We start from the raw sequence: 25,897 nt of genomic DNA, 5'->3' as shown, positions 1-25,897 counted from the left end.
TTATCTCAAAACCCACTGCCAAACTGTAGGTACCTAATTCTCTCGCACTTCAAATGCGGGCTCTAACGACCAGTGAAAATGGCTCCCCGCATGCGGGCCTTATCGCATGCGTTATAGAAATCACCCGCACCCCGTATGCGGGCTCTGACGACCAGTGAAAACGATAAACTCTTTGCGGGCCCTATGGCATGCGTTACAGAAATCTCCCGCACCCCGAATGCGGGCCTTATCGACCAATGAAAATGCGCCCTAAAGTATATATAATCAAGTATACAGAAAAATGGAGGATCAAATCATATTTAAAAATGCCACATTAATTTAATGGAAAATAACATAATCTAAACTGTTGGACATAATAATATGTTAGTCAAGTAACGAAGGAGGATGGCCTAAGTAATTTTAGTAACACATTTACAAAAACAAACTATCATTGGTGAACTTTGTCGTTTCACGTTTCACTTTGACACTTGCAAGCAACGTTGCTATTTAAATAAATCTTATGTTTAATAATCAACATCAGAGTATTTATTTTATATTTTGGACTTTAAAATTGTGCTTAGCTAACAAGATTTATTTTAATTTACCACAAAATTTCAAAAAAATCTCCATAGTTATCTATTCTTTTCGATTCTTTTTTATATACCACAGGTACTTAAATACAATTTTTTGCATCATAATTATAAAAAAACAAGCGATAATTTAATATAAACTTTAACTATCAATTTAAAAAGAATTATCAACAGGAACACTTTTCTATTAAAAGTTTTATTTTCAACTTACGGGCCAATGTTGCTCCTATAAATTTATTCAGACTTATTAAGTAAAAATCCTTTTAAAATCAACAAGATATTAATAATTTTATTTTTGTTCTGGTTAATTAATTGATAATTAGTCCTGATTTATTCAGTATTGTCCCTTTTGATTTTAACGTTTAGATCTCATAATCATAAAAGCTGGCAGCCCTAAAAATATTATATTCAAAAAGTCGATTTTAATGTATTGAAATAAAGATATACAATGATGAACTGAATTTGGAAGAAATTATTAAAAAATAATATCTCTTTAAACAAATTTTATTGCTCTTAATTTTTTCTGTTGGTAAAATTCTACCATAACATTCATTTTTTGAGATCTGTCTTGAAAATTTATTGATTATTGGTATCTTCCATAAAATTAAATAAACAAATATTTCATCAAGGATAATGCAAGTCTAAGTCGTGAGGAGGCTTATTTTAAGTCTTTTTAAGACTTATTTTAAATAAATTTGTAAGTAGTATTTTTCTAGTGTAAACCCAAACAGTAAAATAAATTATTGTATCAATTAATAAAAAAAAAACAAAATATTCAAAATCCTATCCTTTGAAACAAACTATATTTGGTCAACTTCATGTATCTTCATGATATCAATAATTTTTTACAAAAAAAGAGTAGTGTACTTTATATGAATATGTTATTTTAAATTATACATTAACATCATTACATTTTTATATTATAATCTTAATTAAATTTAAATAGTACTAAAAGCAAATAATCTTGTATTTATTACTACATAAAAGTTATCTTTCTATTTAGGATTGACCATAACTGGCAGTTATAATTATAAAAATAACGGAATTGGTGGCTTAATGAGTAACCACTCAATACATCATTATGGGTGACAATATTTCTAACACACCATCCATACAATGGCATGCCAAGGTTTTTTGGATAGGGTAAGTATAAGAAACAAATTTCTACTTATCACTATAGGATTTGGACTAATGACTTTCTATGATAACTGTGTTCGAGATGATTCTGCTCATGTACAGTATTGTACAACTAATATTTATAATAATCAAATATTGCCTACTCTCAGCAGCATATATGATGACACTGCAAGAAATAGGTTTGACACTTTCATCCACCTGTTAGACACCAATTCTCATTGATAATACTTAATGGATTGTTACGTGTAGGGATGAGGCAATTCATAAAAATAATTTGGATAGATTTAAGATATAAATTAAAATCATATTTTGCTTCTTTGATTGTAATGCCTATGTTACTAGTTTTGTGTAATAATTAAAAATTTATATATATTTAATTAGATTTAAAATCTTTGTTTTTTGAAGTAACCTTCTAATGAAAGTTATAAAAATAAAAATTGTTAATAGTTTTTAAGCATAAACAAAGGGATTATTATTCATTTAATTGAAATACCATTACCATAATGCAAAATATTTATTTTAATGTGACATAAGAATTTAACATTACTAATACCAATATTAAAATTACAAATTTGTAAGTTAGTGAGTATATCTAAACATTTATATTTCAAATAATTTAGAGTATAAATAAAGCGAAGATTATTCTATTAATTAATATTGATAACAACTATTACAGTAGCTTAAAAGGGAAAAAAATGTTATATAGCTGAATGTTAAGTGGACTTCATTTCATTTTGTTCCTTTCGTTGTTGTACCATTTCTCTGATGTTGTCTTCGCTTTCTCTGAGATTTTTCTCTAAATACTGTTTATTATTCTCTAAATCGGAAGTACGAGTTGATAAAAGTGATATTCTATTCTTTAGATTACCTTTAATTTCATCTAAATCTGTTAAAAGAAACATTCTTCCCACTGATTCGTAGGTTTTAGTTCCAGGTGGTAAGGTACTGATTTCACGCTGAGTGATATCTGCATGTTGCAAAACTCGTTTCAATACTCCGATTTGACTGTCTATTACTTGTATTTTTTTACTTGTCTCGACCATTTTGACTTGCAACTCCACGAACGCTTTTTTTAATTCCAGATCCACAGGCTTAGACATTATTTAATCTTTCAAGGATTGTAGCAATTCTGAAACTGAGTGTTGGGCGTAAGGTTATGTATAATTTTGTAATTTTTTTTTGACAATTCACAAGTTGAAGTAATATTTCATTTGGTTTATCTGTCCTTATTCACTAGTCACTTTTCCATCTTTAATGTTACCAGTATAATATAAAAAAGCAAGTCAACTTTACATTATGTTTTACGATAAGTGTTTGATTTTTACTATGCTATAAATGATAATATGCAACTGTATTTCATCCTATATTTAATATATATTTTATTTGTAATATTTACATTTTTAAAGGTATTTTTCTTGTCTATTTACATTTTTTATTTTAGTGATATATATTATGTTACATATTTTGTTTGCAACTTGCTAATAATAAACACGTCACAAAAAAGACATCTTAGTTTATTCTTTTATTTTTTTCTAAAAGCATAGTTATATGTTTATTTAAAACTTATAAAATAATTATCAATATCTTATATTGTATAAATATGGTGGGTATATAATTGATTCAGTTTTGAAGTTATTATTTTTTCCGCAAGGATATTTTATTTATTTAATACTTTTAACAAAATAATATATATTTATTTATATATCTACACTCATGAAGTTGGTCACTCTAGACTTTACGCATAGACAAAACTAAACAATCGTCGGATATCCTCGTCGTTTCTCTACATTCTACGTTGTCGGTATAGTTTTTATCTCTTTCGCGTCTGTATCGACTCTCTCTTGAGTGTCTCTAATGTGACATGGCGTCCATCAAGATATATCACGGCCTCCTGTAAAACTGTTTTAATGACAGTGGGCTTTTATTGCATTTTATTTCAGAGGCCGTAATAAATAGTACATTTGCATTGATGGTAATGCATGCAAGGAAACCTCAGCGAATAAGCGATGGGTACGATATGTTTTCAGATGCTTCGGCTTTGCAATCTGTAGATGGCGGTCGCCGATTGAGTTTTACTGTAACTCTGAACTGAAGGACTAAACGTTTATGTTTGTTTCAGGTACTTTGAGAAGCACCAGACCCATCCGTATCAGGTAAGCGTACCCGTGATAGTTATAGAATCTATTTATGGGAATTGGATCATGTATACAAATTTTTAAAGAAAATGGTTTTAAGTTGATTTAGATACTACTCTACGTAATGACACCCTCCAAACATTCTTTTATTACTGGTCTATAAATTTTTTTTGCTATGAGACCATTTAACTGATCTTCGAAACTGATAATAACGAAATTTTGCAGATTTACTAATTAAATTATTTGGGCAGGTTTTAGAAGTTTTTAAGTTAAAGTGGATTAGCATTTTGTATATCTTTACTTAAAACATTAACACATATAAGTTTATCTAATTATTTTGTATAAAAATGTGACACATGTATTGTGTCACAACAAATAACGATTTGTCCTAAATGTGCATGCAGCTAAGTATACCTACGACAATACAATAACAAATTTTAGTCACAGTAATATGCCGTTAATTGCTTAAAAATTTTGTATGCTCTAATTTATTTTTTTCATTTATATCATTTTATAACAATTGTAATGTAATGTGTATTTATGATGCAGAAGTACAATTCCAAGAGAACTGTTAATGACTACAGTACTTCTGACAACCGCTACACACCACTTAGATCCCCCAATGGCAATGTCTCGGGACATGGGCATGGTGCCCATGCAGGTCACACAGGCCACTCCGGTCATGGTCACCACCACTACAGTCACATGGCTGAAGAAAGAGAATATATCACACACACATCAAGAAACTCCTATATCCAGAAAGGTTCCGAAAAGGAGAGAGATAGAGACTACAAATCCTCTAGAAATAAGTATACAGGTTAGTTATTTTATTTAAGTTTATACAGTGATTTCTCTTAGCAAGAACTTCCTGTTGTTCTTATTTAAAATGTATCTTTATACTAGATAGTACTATTCTGTCCAACGTGTAAGTCGAGTTCAAATGTTCAGCTTTTTGCTTATTTAAAATATTGTCTCACAAAAATAATACTAGCTTAAGATAAATCTAAAATTTTGTTTAGCTTTAGTTTTCTAATTAAAATACCTGTAGTTAAGTGTATTACATTGTCATTTACATACAGTAATATAATAAAAAAATTGCAATTTTTACATATACAATTTAGAGAAGGATGGGCCCATCCTTCTCAAGTTTTTAAGTTTTATTTTGTTTTTTTGTAAGTAAGTAAAATGTAATACATGATTTGTTATAATTGAAATGTTACAACATTTCTATATTAATCTTAATCTAACCCATGTTCAATGTTTTGAGGATAATACTAGTAATGTTATGAAATTTTCCCATCATATTGTTTTGGGCTTGTGTTTTGCTAGCGTACAATTGTTCGAATAATAAATATTTAAATCTTGAAGACTTTTATACATATGTTTACTATTACATTAAAATGCAATTTTAAAATATATTCATGATAGACAAAATTGTTCATACAGAAATGGCAGCAAGCGAATTAATTTTTTGTATTAACTGTAGTTTTACTTAATAAGTAAACCACTTGGTAAGCGAATTACTGATTTACTGAAAATTAATCTGTATTTGGGGCTTATGTAGTAAAATGAGTTGAAAAAACATTTGCAGATGTCCGATCCCCGAAGGAGAAACGTATCAAAGACAGTGAGAGGGAGAAAAATAACCATGAAAGATGTGAATCGGAGAAAAAAAGTAGGACTAGTGGCTTGAATAGTAGTGTTAATAGAAGTAGTAAATATGACAAGAGAAGTGCACCATGCTCATCAAGCGTGCCTGCAGGAAGTGAATGGTCAGAACATATTAGTTCATCAGGAAAGAAGTATTATTATAATTGTATCAGTGAAGTGTCACAGTGGGAGAAACCTAGGGAATGGGAAACAAGAAGAACATCATCCAAAGAAACATATACAACAAGAAACAGTAAGTCTTAAAATATTGTTATTTTTTTAATACCACAGTAACTTTAACATTTCTGTAATATTTCTCTTACATTATGCATTTCAACAGATTGTTTTGTAAATTTACATGACTGACCCCAATTCTTAGGAGAAACTTGTTCATCCACGGTGAAGTATTTAACCTAACTGTATTTCTTTTTTTGTTTATGTCAGTTTTGTTATAAGTTGTCATTCAAAATAAATCACTATAATAAGATCAAATGAAAAAAAAACTATTTGTTGTATTGAACTTATCACAGTCTATGTTTTTTATACTTTGTTGACTGTTTTTCTATAGCTATCATTATGCTATCAAAATTCAGTGGTTCCAAATAAGTTGTGTAAACACAATATTAATACAATTATGTCTATAGTAATGCACACAATAATTGATTGTCTAACTGATATTTTGTATATAGATGCAGACTTTTTGGTGCTTTATATGTTTATGTGTAATGGATCACAATCAATTATTATTAGGCAAAATGATCGCTATAACTATTCCAAATGGCATTACATGTGACACATTCATTATTTTATAATCATTTATTCTTATATCCATTTCAATGTGATAGAGAGTGTGATTATTATTTTTGTTTTATTGTCCTGCTTTCATAGTTTTACCCTATGCTGATGTGACATAATACAGATGTGCTTGAGACTTAGTGTCATTTAAAAATTTTTTTTACACTGATTAATTCATTTTCAAGAAAAACAGCTATCAAGCAGATTAAAATGACTAATAAGATTTTGAATATCGAAAGCGAATTGAAGTATTTCTCTTCTATGGTTATCCAAGACGTAGAAAAGTATTTCCTTTCAATAAAAAAATATGTCAATTAACTACTAAGTCTACTTCTCTAACTCTGCTTTTACCTTTGTTAGATTATTCCTATTCAGTTTGGTTTGATTTGTCTGATGTCTTGTTAAACGGGAGAAAGACGCTTCGTGTTTACGTCAATTTCGTCATTGACTTTAATATGGAAAATTGTCGGGATGGTTACTGAGATAGTAAGGTCCCTTTTTTATGGATAAAATATTATAATTATTATTCACGTACATCATCATTCTATACGTTAATCATCATGCAATACTTTACATCAAATTATGCTCTGAGTTCTAACATCAACAGGTATGGTATTTTCTGTTATTCCTTATTTAGATTCTTTATAAAACAGTTTTACTACTGATACTAATTACTATACTTACTAATCTAAAGCCGTACCTATTTACAAATTAGTATAAAATTTGTTATCGCGAATTAATGCCACTTTAGAGAAAATATTACACAAGGAAAGAAAAGGCATTCCATAAGGCTTCCATGACATTCCGTAAGGTCATTTTGTTTGGCGTTTTAATTTCCATAATGTACTTCCGATAAGCTGTTTGGACATTCATTACTTAACGTTAGTCATTAATTAATTTTATTGGACTACAAAAAGGTTTCCGTTTAATTAGTTAGTATAAAAAAAAATGCTCATAAACCTTAAATAACTTTCTCTATTAAATATATGGTTACATATGTGAAATATTAAAACAAAACATTTGGTAATGGAGAGTTAAATTTAAAGCAATATAGTTTAATAAGTGGTAGTCCAACTTGTATTTCTAAATTTACATTTCTTATCTTTATTTACTCTGTGGAACTATCAGTCCGATGCTACATGTTACAAAAAATAGGAGATGTGTAGTACCATATATGTAAAGGTGAGGACAAACTGAAAAAAATCTGCATTATTTATAGCACGTAAAAGTACGAGGTTCATCTAGTAATAGAAATAAGAGAAAGCTTCGCTTTTATTTTAAATATTATCTCGTTTTAAAAATATTTTTGTATAGAACCTCGTGAGTAAAGTTCCGTGATGTATACAGGTTTCGAGTCATAACGGTTGTACGTAAATGCAGATATGATTTTCCTAATTTACAGGTTAAATATAAATAGTCCATAAAGAAACTTAAAATCGGTACTCCTACTACATGATTGTAAAAATTACTTCTAAGAACGCATTTCGAGTAATAGAGTTAATGGGGCTTGCATTGTTGAGAACAAGAGCACCTTCTGAGTTGTAGAGGTTTTGGACTTATCGAGGTTCTGCTATATAAATATTTAAATATTTTAATCAAAATTTATTACTATTCCATAACAAAACACAACATTGATTATTTAATTATCAATTTCATTTATATCAAGCTTTACCTTTTTTGGTCACAACGTAATGTTAATTACATGAAACAGTCTATTCTAATAACGAAAAGGCAACTTTTTAATTTTACAAGTATTTATTTATTTTTTCGGTTTACTAACAATCACTTACACCAAAGGTGAGGGAAAAATCGTAGTTCATAAAATAACCAAATGTTGTAATTAAGTAATCGTTCATTGGTGGAAATTCGATCATCATAATTAGGTTAGATACATTGATTCGAAATTTCGACGATACCTTGTCTTTGCTACAAAGATAATAATAAAAAAAAAAAAAAAACATGAAAAAGTGTGTGCATTTTATCTTTGATATTACATGTGTTGTCATTGGTGGTAGAAACGTAAATTAATTAAATATTTGAATATTTATATTAAATATGTGCATAATAATGTGTGTCTAACGCATGATTTTTTAATAATTCAATATATTTCATGCATATACAAAGTATTATCTTTCTGCACTCGTTCTTGAGATAAGCTTCAAATGTGCTAAATTTCATACTCCTCTGTGTACGCGTAATTGGCGTAAAAAGTGTTACAAAGTTTTTGATTATGTTTAACGCTTGACCAGTACATTTAGTTATTATTATCGCAATTTTATAATAATAGTGGCGAATTTGATAAAGGGATCTCGCAGTTTCAAAGTTAGGGTAAAGCTAATTGTTTTGTATATATGTAAAGCATTAATTTTAGATAGTTGAAATTTTAATAAAATATCTCGCGAAGTAAGTATTAAAATAATAATATATATTTGGATTGTTATGGCTATTACCTTTGTAAAGACGAACTTGATCTTGCTCAATCTAGCAATACTTTGTTACGAATTTGTACGACGGTTTTAGCTAAGTAGACGGTCTAATGTTAACTAAAAACCAAGGTATTTGCCTACGGTGACCTCTGATCTAGAACTAGTTAACGCACGGCATACAAGCAAATGCCTCTTTCGATTATGTTGTAAAAATTATCCAGTAAGATAAGCGCGCCACCGATGCTGCGTTAATGACAAAAACATTCACGCATGTGCCAAATACAACTGCACCAAATTTCCATTAAAAACAAAACTTTTATGTAAGACGAAAATATTTATTTAACGTTAAATATTCTATGTGTAATTGTTTCATAAAATGAGTTTGGAAGTATTTTAATTGTACTGATTGACATGAAAACAGACAAATAAAAATAATAAATATTTACCGATTTAATTATCCAGATTTCGATTTAGTTGATCAAACGTCCGTAATGTAACGTAAACGTATGATCCGACGTCTAAATGTAAAATGAGTTATTAAGTTTTCGTTTATTCAATCCAGCAGCTATTACTCAATTCGATACTAATATAAAACTGTCAAATGTGTAACTGATAATGTTCAAACTTAATAATAAATGTTTTTTTTTTATCTTTCCGCACATAAAATACATTTTGCTAGATTTTCCCCCTTTTCAAAGGACAATTGAAACAGGTTTAATAAACGACTGTTGGTTGCCCTTTATCAAATAAAACTCACACAAGATGTATGTAGCTTAAGAGGTTGCAGATGCCGACTTATTCGATTTGTGTGCACGAATGAGCAGTCAGTCTGTCAGGCTTGGATTGTGTATGATTTTACTGCTATTAATAGTAACGATGTGACGTATTGATTATTGTAAAGTTATAGTTATAGAAACAGTTTGTGCTATCTATCACATATTACAATCAAAGTATATATTATGTATGATGTAAAAGCTTGAATTTTATCAGTTTTCTCCTTTAGCTGAAAAAATCTATACGTAAACACGAAACATCTCGAAGGAAAGGAAAGGTCTCGTAGGAAAATACGGGAGAGAATATCGGTGTCTAAATATAAAAACAGCCTTTGTTTTAATTCCATAGTTGAATGTACAAAACAATGGTTAAGTTATGTTATTATTATTCTGTAAAATTCTTTCCCAAATCACAAAGTTGAAAATCCTTATTTTTAATTCAGTTTTTTATTTTATTTGAACTTCTCTTGTACTTCGTATAAAAATATATTATAGATACGCGTCACGGTTAAGTCTTATTAGTCTTTGGAAAATTACTTACTTATTACATTTTTGTTCCTATCTCGTTTAATTGTATAGTATAGTATAGTATACTTGCATGCATGCGGTATATTTATTATACAAAACTTCTATATGGGTTATACATTTTTTTTTAAATATGAATATTTCTCCTATAGAAGTTCCACTGTTGTCGTACAATCGCTGCTTTATAATTATTTGCAATCGTTTTATTTTTATTATTAGGTATAAAATTTTGCTTGTATGTAAGTGACCTACTCAGTATGTAATCAAATCTAGGATGTTGATTATAACCTACTCCTAATTGTCGTACTGCTTTAATATTTTGCATGGTATGATATGTAGTTAATAAGGAATAATTTGCAGTCATCGAGCTGTACTGAAAATGGAGCCATGAATACAACTGTTCTATACCAATTGGTAGAGAACTTTTCAATGGCTTTGTTTGTAGTCAGACTTTACTAGTGTAAAATTCACATTCGAGTTCGGGATCATTAATTTTAAACTGTAATTTACAATATTTGTAGGTATGAAAAACAATTGAAAGACATTTTAGATTTTGACGATAATCTGCTAACTGTACTATAAAACTATGTATAATCCACTTATAATAAAGAAAATATATTTTTTTTAAAATATTAACGTAAGTTTGCTAAAATTTACTTTATCTTATCTATATTAGAGACGCCATACTGAGTGTAGTTATTTAAAAATATTTGTATGTCGTAAAAGAGCTTTTATTATTTACCAGTTAAATAAGAGTCAGTTATTTTAATTTAAAAAAAAATTACACATACTGCTATAATTAGTTTTCCAAACGCGTAAATTTAAAATGAGTTATGCCGTTTACGTGCACCGTTTTAAAACATGTAGTTTAAAACCTGCGAATTTATAGATTGTTTTGTCTTAAAACAGTTGAGATGCCACTATGGCAGCCGAACATACATTTATTTTATTATCAGGATAACTACATCCTAATTATTCAATTAGATATAATTATTAAATCTATAATATTGTAGACACTCTTTCTCCCTTACTTTTTGTTGAAATAATCGGTTAGATTTTTTGTAATACGTTATGTTCTTATTTTGTATCAACACAGTAACAAAAAAGGCTAATTACTTGAGTTAGTATTCGTTGATTTCCATACATGCTAAATTAATTTTATAGTATAGTATGTGATTTCATTTGAGAGAAAGAGTAACGAAATAATTTCTTGTCAGGCCAAAAAAAGGTAATTGCCATCCTATCGGGTTATGAGATTAAGGGACTGAAAATTGCTCCTTACTAAGCACAGACTCTTGTGTAAATCGGTTTGGAAGGCGTTATGATCATTTTGATAATAATGTAAATGTATAAAAAATACTAGACATTGATCATAATTTAAATCTTAATCAATTTTCAAACTTATATAATTATGAATAAAATATAAAATGAAAAACATTAAATATGTACATAATTTCATTTTGATACCAGGAATAAAATATATTTTCATAAATTTATCACAACTATCAGCTTTGCTATACTTTATTTAAAAGCTTGTCATGTACATCCAATTTAATCTGTACAAGCTATTAATTAAAACATCACATTTAGTTTTTCTATTTGTCATTAATCACCAATTTCAAATTCATATAGTATATCGGTATGAAACGGTAGTCGTCCAATTTAAAGATGAAAGCTTTCTGAGGTTGTAATATATCTTATAAGAAGGCTTTTAGTGTTTGGTACACTCTTTATACTCACTTTAACGTGTGTCTTTAACTGCCTGACACAGTTACGGATGTTTTCAACATAGTTATATAGTTATAAATATCGACTATTTTATCCAGGCGAGCTAGGCATACAATAATATCGGTATGCGGCGTCGATATTACGATATTTTCGATATATTTTAAACAACCTTATAATAACCTTTAAAATATACTTAGTTTCATGTTCAAAATTGAAATAGGTTCGGCGTTTGTATAAGTTATGATTTATATAAATTTATTTAGATCAGGCTGAAGTTATATGGTGACCTCAATGGAACTCAAAAATAACTGATGATGTAAGCCACTTTAAAAGGCTTCTTGGCTTAAAAAAGGCGTTCCGAATGAAAACTTATTGCGACAATATATAAATATTTCTATTACGTTGAATCTAAAAACGTCATAATTTTTAAAAGCATTGTATTCCCGGTGCCGAAAATACTTTTCTATTTTAAACATAACACTTTAAACGTGATTGTCAATTTAGTATAGGTATTTTTTTATAGCATAGGTAGGTGGGCGTTTAAAAAAGCCACCTAATACTAAGTGGTCCCCATTGCCCAAAGATATTGGCATCGTATGAAATTTTAACAATTCCTTATATCGTCAATGCGCCTTGGTAATTGAGATGTTATGTCCCTTGTGCCTGTATAGTCTATACCAATCGAAGTAGGAATAAAGATAAACAAACCTTAGATTTACGTATGCCACGCGATTTTTTAATAGCTTAGCTATATTGTGCACTACTAAAAGTTCTTGACTAATAAATTTATTTTATAATACAACACTACTCCACTATTAACTACTTATATCTCTTTAATTTTACTTCCAAACTTCCGATAACAGCTTCATAGATCATAGATTATTCAAGCTCTCGACCAATGATATCTCGTCAATTCGCAATAAAATATTTTTAATTAGCTTTTGACCTCTGGTTGTTGGAATAGAATATAGTTATACTGGCTCACTTACCCTTCAAATTAAAACGCAACAATAATAAGTATAGCTGATTGGCGGTAGAATATAAGATAAGTGAGCTGTGGCACCGAGTAAGGTTGGTAATATTGGTCGCATCACAACACAACTATAGAAATAATTACAGTGTTCCGAAGTTGGCTCTCTTGACTTAGCTTGGAGTTGTTGCGTAACACGCGTCACATCTTTTAAGGTTTGCTCAACTTCAGTAAGCATGAGACGTGCGTATAGTAATATCGCTTATTGTGCTTGTGCTAGTTCAACCTCTGCTGCGTGTAGTACAATGATTTCCATCGAGTTCCTACGTCCATTATTATTATCTTGCTGTACTTATATTTTATCTTTATTCTCAGATCTTGTAATATTCACACGATCAATAATTTTGTTAGACAACAAGGGATATGTTTTCGAACTAATTCAATAATTAAAGAAATACATTTATTTTGTGCCTTTACTCTAAATCTTTTGAACATTTCTAAACATTACTATTGAAAATATAATATAGTAGTTTTAGCATATCGAATACATTAAAGCTTTCAGGACTCTTTGTATAAATTGTGGTAATAATAAAACAAAACATAAGGATTAAAATCCTTTATATTTTTATATCGTTCTAGTACGATAAACTCCACAGGCAATAACTTATCTTATAAAGACTGACTGTGTGAAGTTCATACGTATAAGTGCAAAATATTTACAACAATTTTACTCAATGATAATTCATGTATTCGATCCGAGATACATTTCTATTTGAAATGAAGTATAAGTAAATTCAGCATATAATATAAGTTTATACCTGGAATGTAGAATACAAGTCCACCGGGAACAGTTTGTAAATAATAACTTCTTAGTAACAACTATCGGTCTGCTTAACAAAACATTTCTCTGTCGTGGAACACGCACCCATCATTATCTATAAATATAACGTAGGTACAAATTTAAATACGAATAATTATTTTAATTTATAGACATTTCTGTTGATGTACTTCGCGATTATCTTTTGTATGATATTTCTACCCTGATATTTTTTTTCAATCAGGCGTTTGTAAAATAATTGGTCTGTCTCGCTGAATTATTAATAGCGAAAGGATTTCCTTTAAGGAAAACTGAAGTAGAATTAGTGAGTATGTTACGAGTAATTGGTTTTACAAGCTGTCGTGGACAATTATGATATGAACAATATTCTTATTGACTTCTGTGTATATAAAGGTTTATATTTAAGAAGGTTTTATATTTATCTTATTTAGCAAAGGGAATTTGATGTAATTAATTTTATTCTTTAGTTTTACTTATGATTCTGATTGAGTCATCAAAAATGTTGCTATGAAAAGTCTTGATTAGGTCTTACACAGAAGAGTAAATATAGCCATATCAAAATAGTCCTTGCTTTTCTAAAAGTCAATCGTATATATCCGGAGAGAACATATCACTGATTAATTAATACATTTTCGCTACGGATATGGTTATTACTATTGTTATTATTTTTATTGTATCCTAGGACATAAATAATCAAGATATCTGTTTCTATATATAAAAAACTGGAAACGCGCAGCATTCGACAACACAATTGCTCTGGAGACATTACAGTACACAAGTGCGTGCTGTAAATACAGTTCAACTTTCCATTTCCCGAGTCTTACAGTCCGATGGGAAGGCAACGTTAAACGACCGGATAAGAAAGTTCAATTGCAGGTCCCAACCACTATACGCGGACACCGAGGCATGACAGTTTAAAAACAGCCAATAATTTAACTTCGAACTTCTTGTGAATTTATTTTCAAAATAAAATTAATAATTATTGATTGGATTGGGACCTTAAACCCCGAACGTTGGGTTCTTGGGTTGAGACATTAAAAGACGTATGTTAAGTAATATTATAAGGTGTTTATTTATTGATTTATAGTTATCGCAAATTATGTATATTTTGTTAATATTTCTCCATCGGTACATTTTTCGACGTCCCAACTAAGAATAGCATATTTATATATTAGCATATTACAGTCGTCTGTACATTGTACTCAAAATCATTCAGATAATTGTTTATATAAATTAGTAACATGTATAGAGCCCGGTTATGATTGAATCTATTTATATATTTTTATAAGTAACTGGAAAATATGCTGACATGACGAAATGATATGTTTGATTAGCTAGATACATATAAAAATATTTATAAGGCCTTAAAAATATTCAAATTGTTTTACGTTTGATGTCATGTTTCTTACTTTGCAGAAATACATTTTAGGAAACGAAAATATTGATGACTCTTCACAATATATATTTGATAAATTGTTGTGTTTTTAAAAACATAAAATTCTTTTAATATATATTTTGACGAGAACAGGTAAAATTAAAATATCCATTTGGCCATTTTCCATCCAGCTATTGATAAAAAATAATTGAATATTATAAATAACATTGACACATTTAACATTTTTATTTTTGTTCTAAGATATACAAGTTTCACTAACCAGACCTCCGACACGAGGTTCATCTTAAGGGCTTTCTCCTTTCCTTATTTTGATTTGATAGTAAAGAAGGAACAAAATCTTGGTTAACAGCCACCATCTCTTCGTAGATGATTTTTTGATTTTTACTTGTTTGTGTAAAGAAAATTTAATAATGGCGTGTTCTCTTGATTTTTTACATTTGTTTGTTTGATTTTTCTCAATATTGTCGGGTTTCTTGTCAGACATTCCGCCCCTTTTTTTTAAAGACTGTTAATGGTGATAATTAATTGTTTTAAGATAAGAAGTGCCTTCGTTATATAATCGTTACAACTAGTTTGAATTTCATTGAAAGGTCTCGTTTAATTTATGAAGCACGCATGTGTAAGCACTGCCATGTTCCAAAACACGAGATGCTACTGAGAATTTATAAACTAAACTAATTTTATCGAACCCCAGAAATAAAACCAAGATTCTCGGTTTATAAAAACGTATTTTCATTTTTCTTGAAAATCACGTTTTGCTCCGATCTCCGATTTTGACAGTATAGTTTAGAAGGACTGTAAATACAGACAAAAGCTAATCTTCTATTCATACTGCTTTGATTTTATAGGACGAGCAATTTTTATTTATATTCGAAAGAATACATTTTAGAGTATCGTTCAAGATACATAACTTCCAAACAGATACAAAGTTTTACATATTTTACGTAATATCCCACTGTAAATCAGATATAACCATAATAACAGTTGTTACGCTGTTGAACGTCCGAAACGGTGACAAGGTGTCTAAACCAACATTGGTTTAGATACCTTGTCACCGTTTCGTTTGCTACATAGCCACGAGCCGTAATTGCTGTCTATTGACTGCACTTGATCAATATTTATTGTTAGATTTTATATGCTGTCATTCAGGGCGATATATTTATATATATCACCTTTTACACCAGTACCTAGCGGGTTCTATGGTTTTTGCGAAAAATTACTTCATTAATTAATGTGTCTTAAAAGTTCTAAAACAATGTCACGATCTCACTCAGTGGATTCATTCATCGAAGAGAATCAGTGGCAACAATTTCATATAAAAATTATTTTATTTATTTCTTGACCCAAAGAAATTTTGTATTTGAGTCATGCTCAAATTTAAAAACGGAAAACTGTTTTTATATATCTCTAGAATAACAAAAACTAATAATATTCAGGTGATTTTTAAATTTTCGTATTGATATTTTCGTCACGTAATTTTGAAATAGTATTTGGAGAATTTAAAACAGAAAACTCCGTCTTTATGCGAAACGCCAAATTTTCTTCTATCGAATATATCTAGTAGAATCTTCGGACTACATTAGGACGACGGATCTATAATTTTTTTTTAAACTATTCGCCTATATAAGTAAATAATGTGTATTCTATGATCAAATTATTAACTTTTTTTGCTGATTTACAAGATATTTAAATACCAATATCACGTTTATAAGAACATACACAGTACCATAGAATAAAGAAACATACTTTTCAACTAGGATAGACATGAATTTGCTAATTAATGAATTAAACGTTACTAGTGGCCAAGGACGTCCGGCTAACGTCATTGTAGGATGACCAAAGGCTTGTGTAATGTATAAAGCCTGGGATCAACAAAATTTTAATAAATAAATTACAACATTTGATTAAATTATTGTATTAAATTGTCTTGCGATTGATTTTTACCGTGACCACACAAAACACGTACAACTGTTTTCAATTGCACTTTAAACTAAAGCAAAACCCTTCTAAAATGAAGTTACAGCTTAAATTACCAACGAATGACTATATACCTTGAAGCAATAAGAACGTTACCCGTCTAAATAAATAGTATACAAAAAGCTAAAATCTCCGATTCATTAGCGTTACTATAATATAGGATTATATTAGGGCGGTGACCGGAAGCAATTGTATTAGTTCAGTGATCAGCGAGTGGGAGCTATAGCGATACACTCTATATAATTTTGTTAATGTTTTCTAGCTCCGTAGCTTTTGAAAGGAGGTATGGCATGTACATAAGCTAACTCACATAGAGTTCGGCGAGTGAATACTTGCAATTTCCAAGGAATTACTAATATTTCTGTTTTTCCCTCCAGCTAAGCATAAAGCATAAAGCTTTTGTTTGAGGTGGGCACGATAATAGCCCGAAGGGTTAGTATTGAGCCTGCGTCCGTCACATCACTGGGCGGGCCGTGACGCTTCCGTCATTGTTATACGTGATTGACTATTTTTGTACCATTATTTTTCAAACAGTTCGTACTTATTTTTTTAATGTTTTTCTTTTAGTTAGCATATCTTATGATACTTTGCTCTTTTTGAAAAAATGTTTTGTAACAGCAAATTTTAGGTTAATTTCAATGTTTTCTTTACGTTACAAATTTAATATAGAAATTAAAAGGCAGCACTAGGGTTTTCTGAATCACGTGACTGCAGAGCTATTCTGTAAGAACTAACTGTAAACAAAATACAAGAAAGTGATGTGCGACATTAACTAAAATAAATGTAATATTTATACATATACGCGATAAAATAGCGTATTACCGTAGGTTGGTCGGCAAAGTCTTACGAGGGAGATAAGAATATAGTTCTTACAGAATAGCTCTGTTGATCCTAGTGAAATTAAGTCCCTAGGGAAGGTACCATCCAACGTTCTAAGAGTGTACTTTAATGTTTAGTGAACCATTACAACTCATATTCACATAGGGCTTAACATCAAGTTCGCTTGGACGGCGAAAAGGTGTAGTGATAGGAGCGGTTAAAATGCTTTCTGGGACAATGTTTTCGGGAAAAAAGTGATTATCATGTGCCCCATTGGCACGTAGGCATTCCAATATTGACTAAAAAATACTACAAGTATTCTTGTTGGTTTTAATATAATGGGTGCCCATCAAATTTGTTGTTTTTTTTAATTAAATAATATACCTCATTCAAATCAATCTGCCATAACAGATCTCCAAATTATTCGTTATAAAATGCAGGATTATGTGCAATCTTTAAGGATTATTTTTGACTATATTTTTGTTTTTTTTTTTTCAATAAACATTTCTTTCCAGGTTAAATAAAAATCTATATTGTTATACCCTGTCCAAGTTAGCTTGATCTTTTTGACAGACGGGCTAGTGATGAGAAACAGAAAATATAACATATATAACAGTTGATGGGACGATGGAATGTGTAATTCAAATTAGAGTTCAATTTTTTTTTAACTTATTTTTCTAAAAAGAGCTAAAGAAACCCCAACCAAAAGGACTCTGGTTCGTAACAATAACTTAACAATGATCTTTAATAAGGATTTTTGTAATCGATATTTGTAGCAGTTACTGCCTGTTATTCGCGTCCCTACCGTCCGAACGATGTAACATTGTACAAGCGTCTATTATTTGAAGCAATAATATATAATAGAAAAATCTTAATCTTTACAATTTTTATAATTATTAAATTAAGAAAATAATATGTTCGTCATTGCAAAGTTATGCAAAGTGTTATCAGAAAAATTTACATTTGTCATAAAGATCAAGCTATCTTGTAAAGGGTATAGCATTTTTATAGTAATATTAAAATTTAAAGTAATAATTTGAAAATTTGAAAATTCTAATATATTAAAAACTCTACGTTTCATAAAGGTGGCTCTAATTACACAACGATTACTTAGGTTATAAATGTACTCAAAAACGTTTAATAAAACGTACCGAAATTGCAACTTTTTTTTGTTTCATGCACCTTGATAGGAACTTACGTATTTGCCGGAAAATACAGAGGTAGGTAAACATTTTGTTGTTTCTACGTTATTAATATCTAATAAGAATATTTATAATTTAGTGAACTGAATTAATTTAAAGAATTTGAAGTATACTGCTTTCCGTATAAAGTAAGAAATTACAAGATTTGAAATGGGAATCAGTTTACTTTACCCGATTATTTTCGCGAAATTGATAATGATATTATTTAATAAATGCCTTTGCCTTTCATGTATAAGCAGTAAGCTTACTAAGACAAAGGACTGTGCTATTGTGCAATATACATTCGGCGTTTTTCTATCCTGAAATCTAAATAAAAATGGTACAAATGTGTTCTTAACAGATCGTGAGCGCGATAAAAGATCGAGTTCTAGATCAGGGCGGCGAGAAACTGAAAAGTCAAATAAGCGGACGAACAGTACGTCGGAAAGATATTGGAGCGGCGGAAGGGAAGAGGACAGTCACGAGAGAACGAGGCAGAAACATGCGACGTCGCAACACGACGGCAAGGGTATGATATAGGACTGACTACACTGATTGCATTAGATGAGTTATTCAAAACGACTCGAGGTTAAACTAGATGTAGTATGCACAGTTTATCAATAACATTTGATATTTATTAAAATAGAAGATAAATTTTATTTGTTTGGTCCTAAGATGGACAAACATTACAAGATATGGACATATCTCCGGACCGGAGTACGCCTCTGTCGGAGAACTCGTACGGCGCAAGGGAGAGCGCGGGCCGCAGCGATGGCAACGCGGTGCCGCCCGTCGTCGTGCTCGATAACTCCAACCAACAGGTAATAGGATATAGATTTTTATATATTATTTTGCAATACAAATCAAATGTGATTATTAGACGCCTATTCATACATTTTAATAACAAAATTTAAGTTCTGGTTTCAATTACATGAACTACAATAATCAATGATTATATATAGAGTGGCTCATTATTGGCTGCGGCGTTACCGCGTATCGTGGGCACGGTGCTGCCGAACGTGCCGGTAGCGTCGAGCGCGGTGGTTGTCGCGTCCAACAACGGCGGCTCGCCCGGCAGCGGGGGCGACACGCCGCACCGGGACGCAGGCCCGCCGACACCGACGCACTCGGAGAACATCGACCCGCACGCGCCGCCTATACATCTCGATAACGCGCTGCCTAGGAAAAGTTAGACTTTATATTATTATCCATTTGTTAAATCAAGTAGCTTAATTTTATTATAACTTAAGTTTTATGTAAATTATATTACAGGTTCCTCTCTAGAAATAGTACAAATTTGTGGCGTACGTTTTTAATATTTTTCTTATAAACTTATAATTATTGATTGTAATACGCGTGCCCTCTGTGTTTTAGTGGAATGCCTCGGCAGCTATTCGTCTGTTGTTGGTGGGTCGTTGCAGCACGGGCCGCCGATGCTGACACCGTCGCTTGTAAACTACGTGCGGTCGGATCTCACCGCTCATGTAACCGGCTGGGCTGCTGACATACTTGAGAAACAGGTCAGGATTATTATTACCTTAATTTTTTATCATATAAATGTATTCCTAAATTAATCAAATAACTTTATTACTTTCTCCCATCCATTGATCTAACATGTATTCTGATTGTATTAATCCTATAATTATATCGCACATTAACCCCGTGAATTCTTTATTTAGAATATGTAGGTACAGTGATACATGTACAGTCGGGGTAGAAAAGCTTCGTCACCTTAAGATCTATGTTCGTGTGCTCAATATGAGCGATAACCTGCTTTACCGATTGAGTATGACGTATTGCGTCGCGATGTCATTATAAGTCGCATCTAGCAAAGAGTATAATAGCGTTTAAAAGCTGTAATAATAATAAGCCGTCAATCGGTATGATAATTACCAACTTTTCACGAAACCTCATAGTACTTCGTGAATGCTCGTGTAACATCGGAGACTAGGACATTAGTCTTGTCTCTCTCATAAAAGAGAGTGCATAGTAGTAATTCTACTTCCTAATAATATTATAAGCGCGAAAGTTTGTGTGTATGGACCTGGCTGATTTCTCTGAGGTATGGATGGATGTTTGTTACTCTTTCACGTAAAAATTACTGAACGGATTTGGATAAAATTTTGCACACTGATAGAATATGTACAAACAACAAATCTAATTTATTTTATTAAAAACTAGTATATCCGCCATTCGTATCAATCAGAGCTTGTAGTCGCTGTCGCATTGATCCAACAAGGCGAGAGTATATATCGGTTCCTCTGAAGCCCTCCCAGACACTTCGGCAATGTTCTACGACAGCTGCTTTGGTTCTATCGTTATTATTTATCCACCGCTGCACAATCAAACCCCATAGATTTTCGATAGGGTATATCCGCCACTTTTGCAGGCCAAGGAATCACCATCACTTCCCGGTGCCGATGGAACCACTCATCTCAAGTCACGACATTACATTAACCTTCACTTAAAATAACGGCCGAATAATATTACAAGCGTTTTCATTCTAAGATTGCAAGATATTACAAGAAAATATATGACACTGACATACTTTAACAATTCAGTAGAAGATATCATATCTAAAGGTGATATCAGACGGTTCATTCTAGTGAATGATTCATTTTTCTTTCATTCCATGTTCACACGGCTTAGCTGGAATAACGTAAAAAAGAACTTTCATCCGTAGTTTCTTTCAATATGGCGTCGAATGAAGTCACATCTCTTGGAATAAGTTTAATTTGTGATCATTTCATTTCATTTCACTCTGTGTTCAGATTGTTCATTTTTCGTTCATTCGGAGTGGGAATGAAAGATGCCGAATGAACCGATCCAACGTCGTTGGATCAGTTCACTAATTAATTCATTCGACACTTTTGTTTCACTTTGTGTTTAGACGTGTCACTTTGAGTGAAAGATACAAAATAAAACACGAAAATGAACAAAAAATGAACCGTCTGATTCCACCTTAACTTAAATCTTGTAATGACTAATTAGGCCATAAAAAAGTTTTTATGTTGATATGATACTAGACGTAGTCCAAAGATGTTACACTATTTTGAACCAAGTTATCATACTATGTTATTTTAATTTTATATGCAGTTGTCTGTTTAGTGCTTTAGATTCAAAAGGTACTAAGAGTTTACGACTTGATAAAGGAATGAATTTGAAAACTGACGAAGGTTTTCTTACTCTGACTGTAAATATGATTGAAGTATTCGCTCATTAAAAAAATGTAAAATAGCAATATATTAGTAACTAAAATCCATTATTTAACTATCAATATTATTACAGGCCAATAAATTTACCGAAGAAGCATATCAGCTAGGCTGTCTGCAGTGCACGCGGGTGTCGGCCGAGCTAAAGTGCTCGCGGTCCGTCGTGCGCCACACTGAAATACAAGCCACACTGCAAGAACAAAAGTGGGTGATTTTATGAAAAAAAAAACATATTCGCTATTTTGATTGGATCTTGATTTGCTCTCTTATTGCCATGTCAACTTAGAAAGATTTTCTGGAGTTTTGAAAATTGGTAATTTTATTGATTTCCACATACTCTTTTCGAAGTATTACTTTCTACCTTGTATCTTTGCCTTAGTTCGAAAAATGCCAACCAAAAACCAGTTTTTTGAAAATATCTAGTTCCTCACTCATTTTAAGAGTGAAAATAGTTATGATAATTTCATCAAGAATAAAATTATTGTATTTATTGACCAAATAATTTTATTTGTAATATGAAAAGATTAAACTACGAGCGACGTACTACAAAGCTTCTCATTTTTTTACCAGCATGAGCTAGGTTTATGTTCCATTTATTTTTTTGGTTGTAAGAGTTATTACTATTTTATGAATACACGGTAAACTCCTTCAATTTTACCTGTAACTATGTCCGAAGAAAACTCATTCTTTAGAATAATGGGCAAAAATTCAAAAATAGGTCTTCAATAAAAACATCAATTTTTAAAACTTTTAATTCCAGGTAACCGCTTTGTTTTAAGCACCACATTACTGTTCAATTGTTACTTACATGTGTAGTGTAATGTGTTAAGTTTATTTTGTTCATTCACTCTGTTCCAGAATAATGTACCTACGTCAACAAATCTCCCGGCTGGAGGAGCTGAAGTCGCAGAATTCTTTCATGTCGGAAGACTAGGGTCCGCGGTGGGGGGCTCCCCCGGCGCCTCCCACCCGCCTCTTCCTTACATCACCACTCTCGCCCCGAGAAGACGACGCATATTATCCATTCCGTTATTTTTCTATGTAATGTAGATCAAATGACTACTGATTGTGTTGTGTGATTCGATGTTAAATAATAAGCAATCGTTCTCGTGATCATACGCCGGGGTTGGTCAATTGAAACAGTGCGATTTCTTCTTAGCTAGGCGATTACCACAGATTCAATTAAATAATTCGCTCCGTAATGAATTTAAGACAATTTTCAAGGAATAATTTAATCAAAAGTGGATATCTTTTAAGTAGGTAGGTTAAGTAGTGCATACGTTATTTGAAAAGTGATCAGTGCACAATATGGGCGTTATAACTTCAATTTAATGAAACAGGATACGCAGTGTTGATATAATTAGTAGAGAAAGGAATGTGTTTAAGCAGAGCGCGAAAATAATTTTATAAGCTTTCTATATGTACTAGACAGTTTCATTGACTTTCATCTTCTGTGAAATGTAAGGGTGCAGTGTTTTGTAACGTGTTTATTGTAAAGGTTTAAATTATTTAAAAGATACAGTCGTAGAAAATTATCGGTTTTTGTAATGAATGTATTAATGATGCGACCGCGCGATTTACACAGCGCGCAACATGCGCCTGCTGTTTGTTTTTGACCAATCAATGTATAAACTTTGTAAAAACAAGTATTTTGTAATAATTATTATTAAGTAACCAGAACTTCTCGTAGCTTATGTTAGTTGATTTTAGTGAAAAAAATCATATAAGTCTCATAAGTCACATCACATCTAGCTGCCTGCAATCATTATTCTATTTGAACCGGTTCTATTTTCCAATGTCTTATAGAATACTAATAATAGAATATCAATACAATTACATTTCTCATTAACTACTCGGTTAACTGAAAGTTATTTTCAAAATCATCTTCCATGTCGAGTTTCGTGTAATATTTTGCTTGTGTTACAAAAAAAAATTCTTCCAGTAGTAATGCTCGAGCTATAATCATATTTTTAAGTCTGAAAATTATATAAATACTGCTTATACTAGTAATCAGTGTTTGTATGATGCCGTTGAACTATAAAATATTTATAAAAAATATTGTGAAGCCGTACCTTAATAATATTATGTATATTAAAATGAAAATTGTGTGATTCCAAGTAGAATATAGTGTTATGATGTTAAAAATTTTGTATTAGTTATCTTGTTTTCTGTGAATGTGATGTAAATGTGAATTCAAACAGAAAACTCATCTTAGATAATAGTAAAGTAGCAATAGTTCACTAAAGGATTATTTGCGTAAAAATAGGAGTAAGATGTGTTCATAACGAAACCCTAAGATACTTCATTCATTTGACAAAGTCATTTTGACATTTAATATTGACTGCAGAGCAAAATCCAATTTTGATAATAACAAAATGATCATCAATGTAATTTGTACCTAAATATTTTTAATAAATGTATGGAATTAATTACTGTAAAATAATTGCAATTAACAAACATTTATCACCTTGACAAAAAAGTACTACCTCGCAGTTTCTTAATTTGTAAACAGTAACAAAGCTAGTGGCTAGATGTGGTATGGCCGTAATTGATACCGATCACAAGATACGCGCCGGCGATCGGAGCGCTAGCTTCGGATAGTAGCCACGGGGCGCCACTAACAATAGCGATAGGTAGGTAAAAGAACTCCGGTCTAGGTCTTTTTATTTTTCTAATATAGGGATATAATAAATCAATTGTACGGCTGAATTGACATCAATCCATGTAATATAATGTCAGATTAACGGAAGTACTGTGATACTCATTCACGTTCACACGTAATGATAGCGAATAATTGTACTATGTAAATATGTCTTTCTGGAGCAGTGCCTGTAGAGTTAGGTGCTCGCTGTGTTTATAGATCTATATTTATATAAGAAGCCGTGCGGGGCCCGGGGGAGTTAGCTCCGGTGAGGGCTTGGGTCGCCCTAGTCCCGCGGCGGCTCCATTCACAGCTCGCCTATCTCAACGTTTCCTTTTCATAACATCGTGACATTTGTTTTCTGATATTGTTCGAAATACAAAGATTTAACCAGTTTAAATAAATCAGTTTCAAATAAACATTACTTGTGTCAATTGCTTTTCCCAATGTCTGTAATTAGTATTGTATTGCCCGTATCGAGTTCGTTTCCCAGCATTTCGTTATTTTACAATAAGTACATCTTTACTTCCTATCATAAATTGTCTACAAGATTGCAAAATCATATGTAGTACATTTGTCTCACAATGTTTTTAAAAACGACGTCTGTAAAATTATCCTGTTAAGTGTTAAGCAGTATAATCCGCGTGCGAGCAGAATGGGATCGGACTTTGAAGCTGAGAGACGCAAGATCAACTCAATAGCGCTCACGCTTTTACTGCTAAACCCTAAGAAAGCACATTGGCTATACTTTTTGATTAACTCCTGATGGCTAAAAGAGGAGACAAAGATTGTGTACAAGTTTTTCAATTTTGAAGTTGAAAATGTATAAATATATATGATGATGCAGGTTTTAGAAAAAAGATACTAAAAACATATGAATATGGGAGATATTTTTGGACCTTTTTTTTATAATAGTACAAAATATGAATATAAGTAGTGTAGTTTTGATAAAAAATAAGCCAAAATTGGGATAAAATAATAAATAATTATTTATACTTAAGTTTTGAAGATACAAATTTATAATTTATTTAAATACATACTAAGTATAAATAACAGCATGATTTGAGTATACTTTGTATAGGTTTCGTCTTCGGTCTTTTAATTTTAAATAACAATTGAATTTCT

General features: G+C 31.0%; 2 protein-coding genes across 6 annotated transcripts; one reads left to right on the top strand and one right to left on the bottom strand.

The window, feature by feature from the left end:
- Positions 1 to 1,635: 1,635 nt before the first annotated feature.
- On the top strand, positions 1,636 to 25,191 carry LOC113401833 (WW domain-containing adapter protein with coiled-coil homolog). 5 transcript variants are annotated; one of them, XM_064220263.1, is made up of 12 exons: positions 1,636 to 1,712; positions 3,826 to 3,859; positions 4,391 to 4,658; positions 5,433 to 5,745; positions 5,853 to 5,890; positions 18,929 to 18,958; positions 19,281 to 19,448; positions 19,595 to 19,740; positions 19,882 to 20,107; positions 20,294 to 20,439; positions 22,208 to 22,335; positions 22,990 to 25,191. In XM_064220263.1, the coding sequence occupies exons 1-12, from the start codon at positions 1,651 to 1,653 to the stop codon at positions 23,063 to 23,065; spliced, it is 1,635 nt and encodes a 544-aa protein (XP_064076333.1). In that variant the 5' UTR covers positions 1,636 to 1,650; the 3' UTR covers positions 23,066 to 25,191. The 5 variants fall into 5 exon arrangements, with proteins under 5 accessions (XP_064076333.1, XP_064076335.1, XP_064076336.1 ...); XM_064220264.1 differs by lacking the exon at positions 1,636 to 1,712 and adding an exon at positions 3,478 to 3,716; XM_064220265.1 differs by lacking the exon at positions 5,853 to 5,890 and having other exon boundaries at positions 5,433 to 5,744.
- Positions 2,206 to 2,944, bottom strand: LOC113402087 (prefoldin subunit 1). Its single transcript, XM_026642207.2, has one exon. It carries the CDS (start codon positions 2,804 to 2,806, stop codon positions 2,420 to 2,422), a length of 387 nt encoding a protein of 128 aa, XP_026497992.1. The 5' UTR covers positions 2,807 to 2,944; the 3' UTR covers positions 2,206 to 2,419.
- Positions 25,192 to 25,897: the final 706 nt, after the last annotated feature.

The sequence above is a fragment of the Vanessa tameamea genome, chromosome Z, assembly GCF_037043105.1.
Source record: "Vanessa tameamea isolate UH-Manoa-2023 chromosome Z, ilVanTame1 primary haplotype, whole genome shotgun sequence".
Taxonomy (NCBI): domain Eukaryota; kingdom Metazoa; phylum Arthropoda; class Insecta; order Lepidoptera; family Nymphalidae; genus Vanessa; species Vanessa tameamea.
Note: the sequence above shows the minus strand (reverse complement) of the source record. Positions and strands in the feature narration are given on the sequence as shown.

What these genes read in the sequence shown, in the direction of transcription:
- LOC113401833 (XM_064220263.1), top strand. Translation starts at nt 1,651, where the DNA reads ATGGGTGACAATATTTCTAACACACCATCCATACAATGGCATGCCAAG. An exon ending in TCGATAACTCCAACCAACAG is followed by an intron (nt 19,741 to 19,881) that starts GTAATAGGATAT and finishes GATTATATATAG; the next exon opens with AGTGGCTCATTATTGGCTGC. An exon ending in CTGACATACTTGAGAAACAG is followed by an intron (nt 20,440 to 22,207) that starts GTCAGGATTATT and finishes ATATTATTACAG; the next exon opens with GCCAATAAATTTACCGAAGA.
- LOC113402087 (XM_026642207.2), bottom strand. Translation starts at nt 2,806, where the DNA reads ATGTCTAAGCCTGTGGATCTGGAATTAAAAAAAGCGTTCGTGGAGTTG.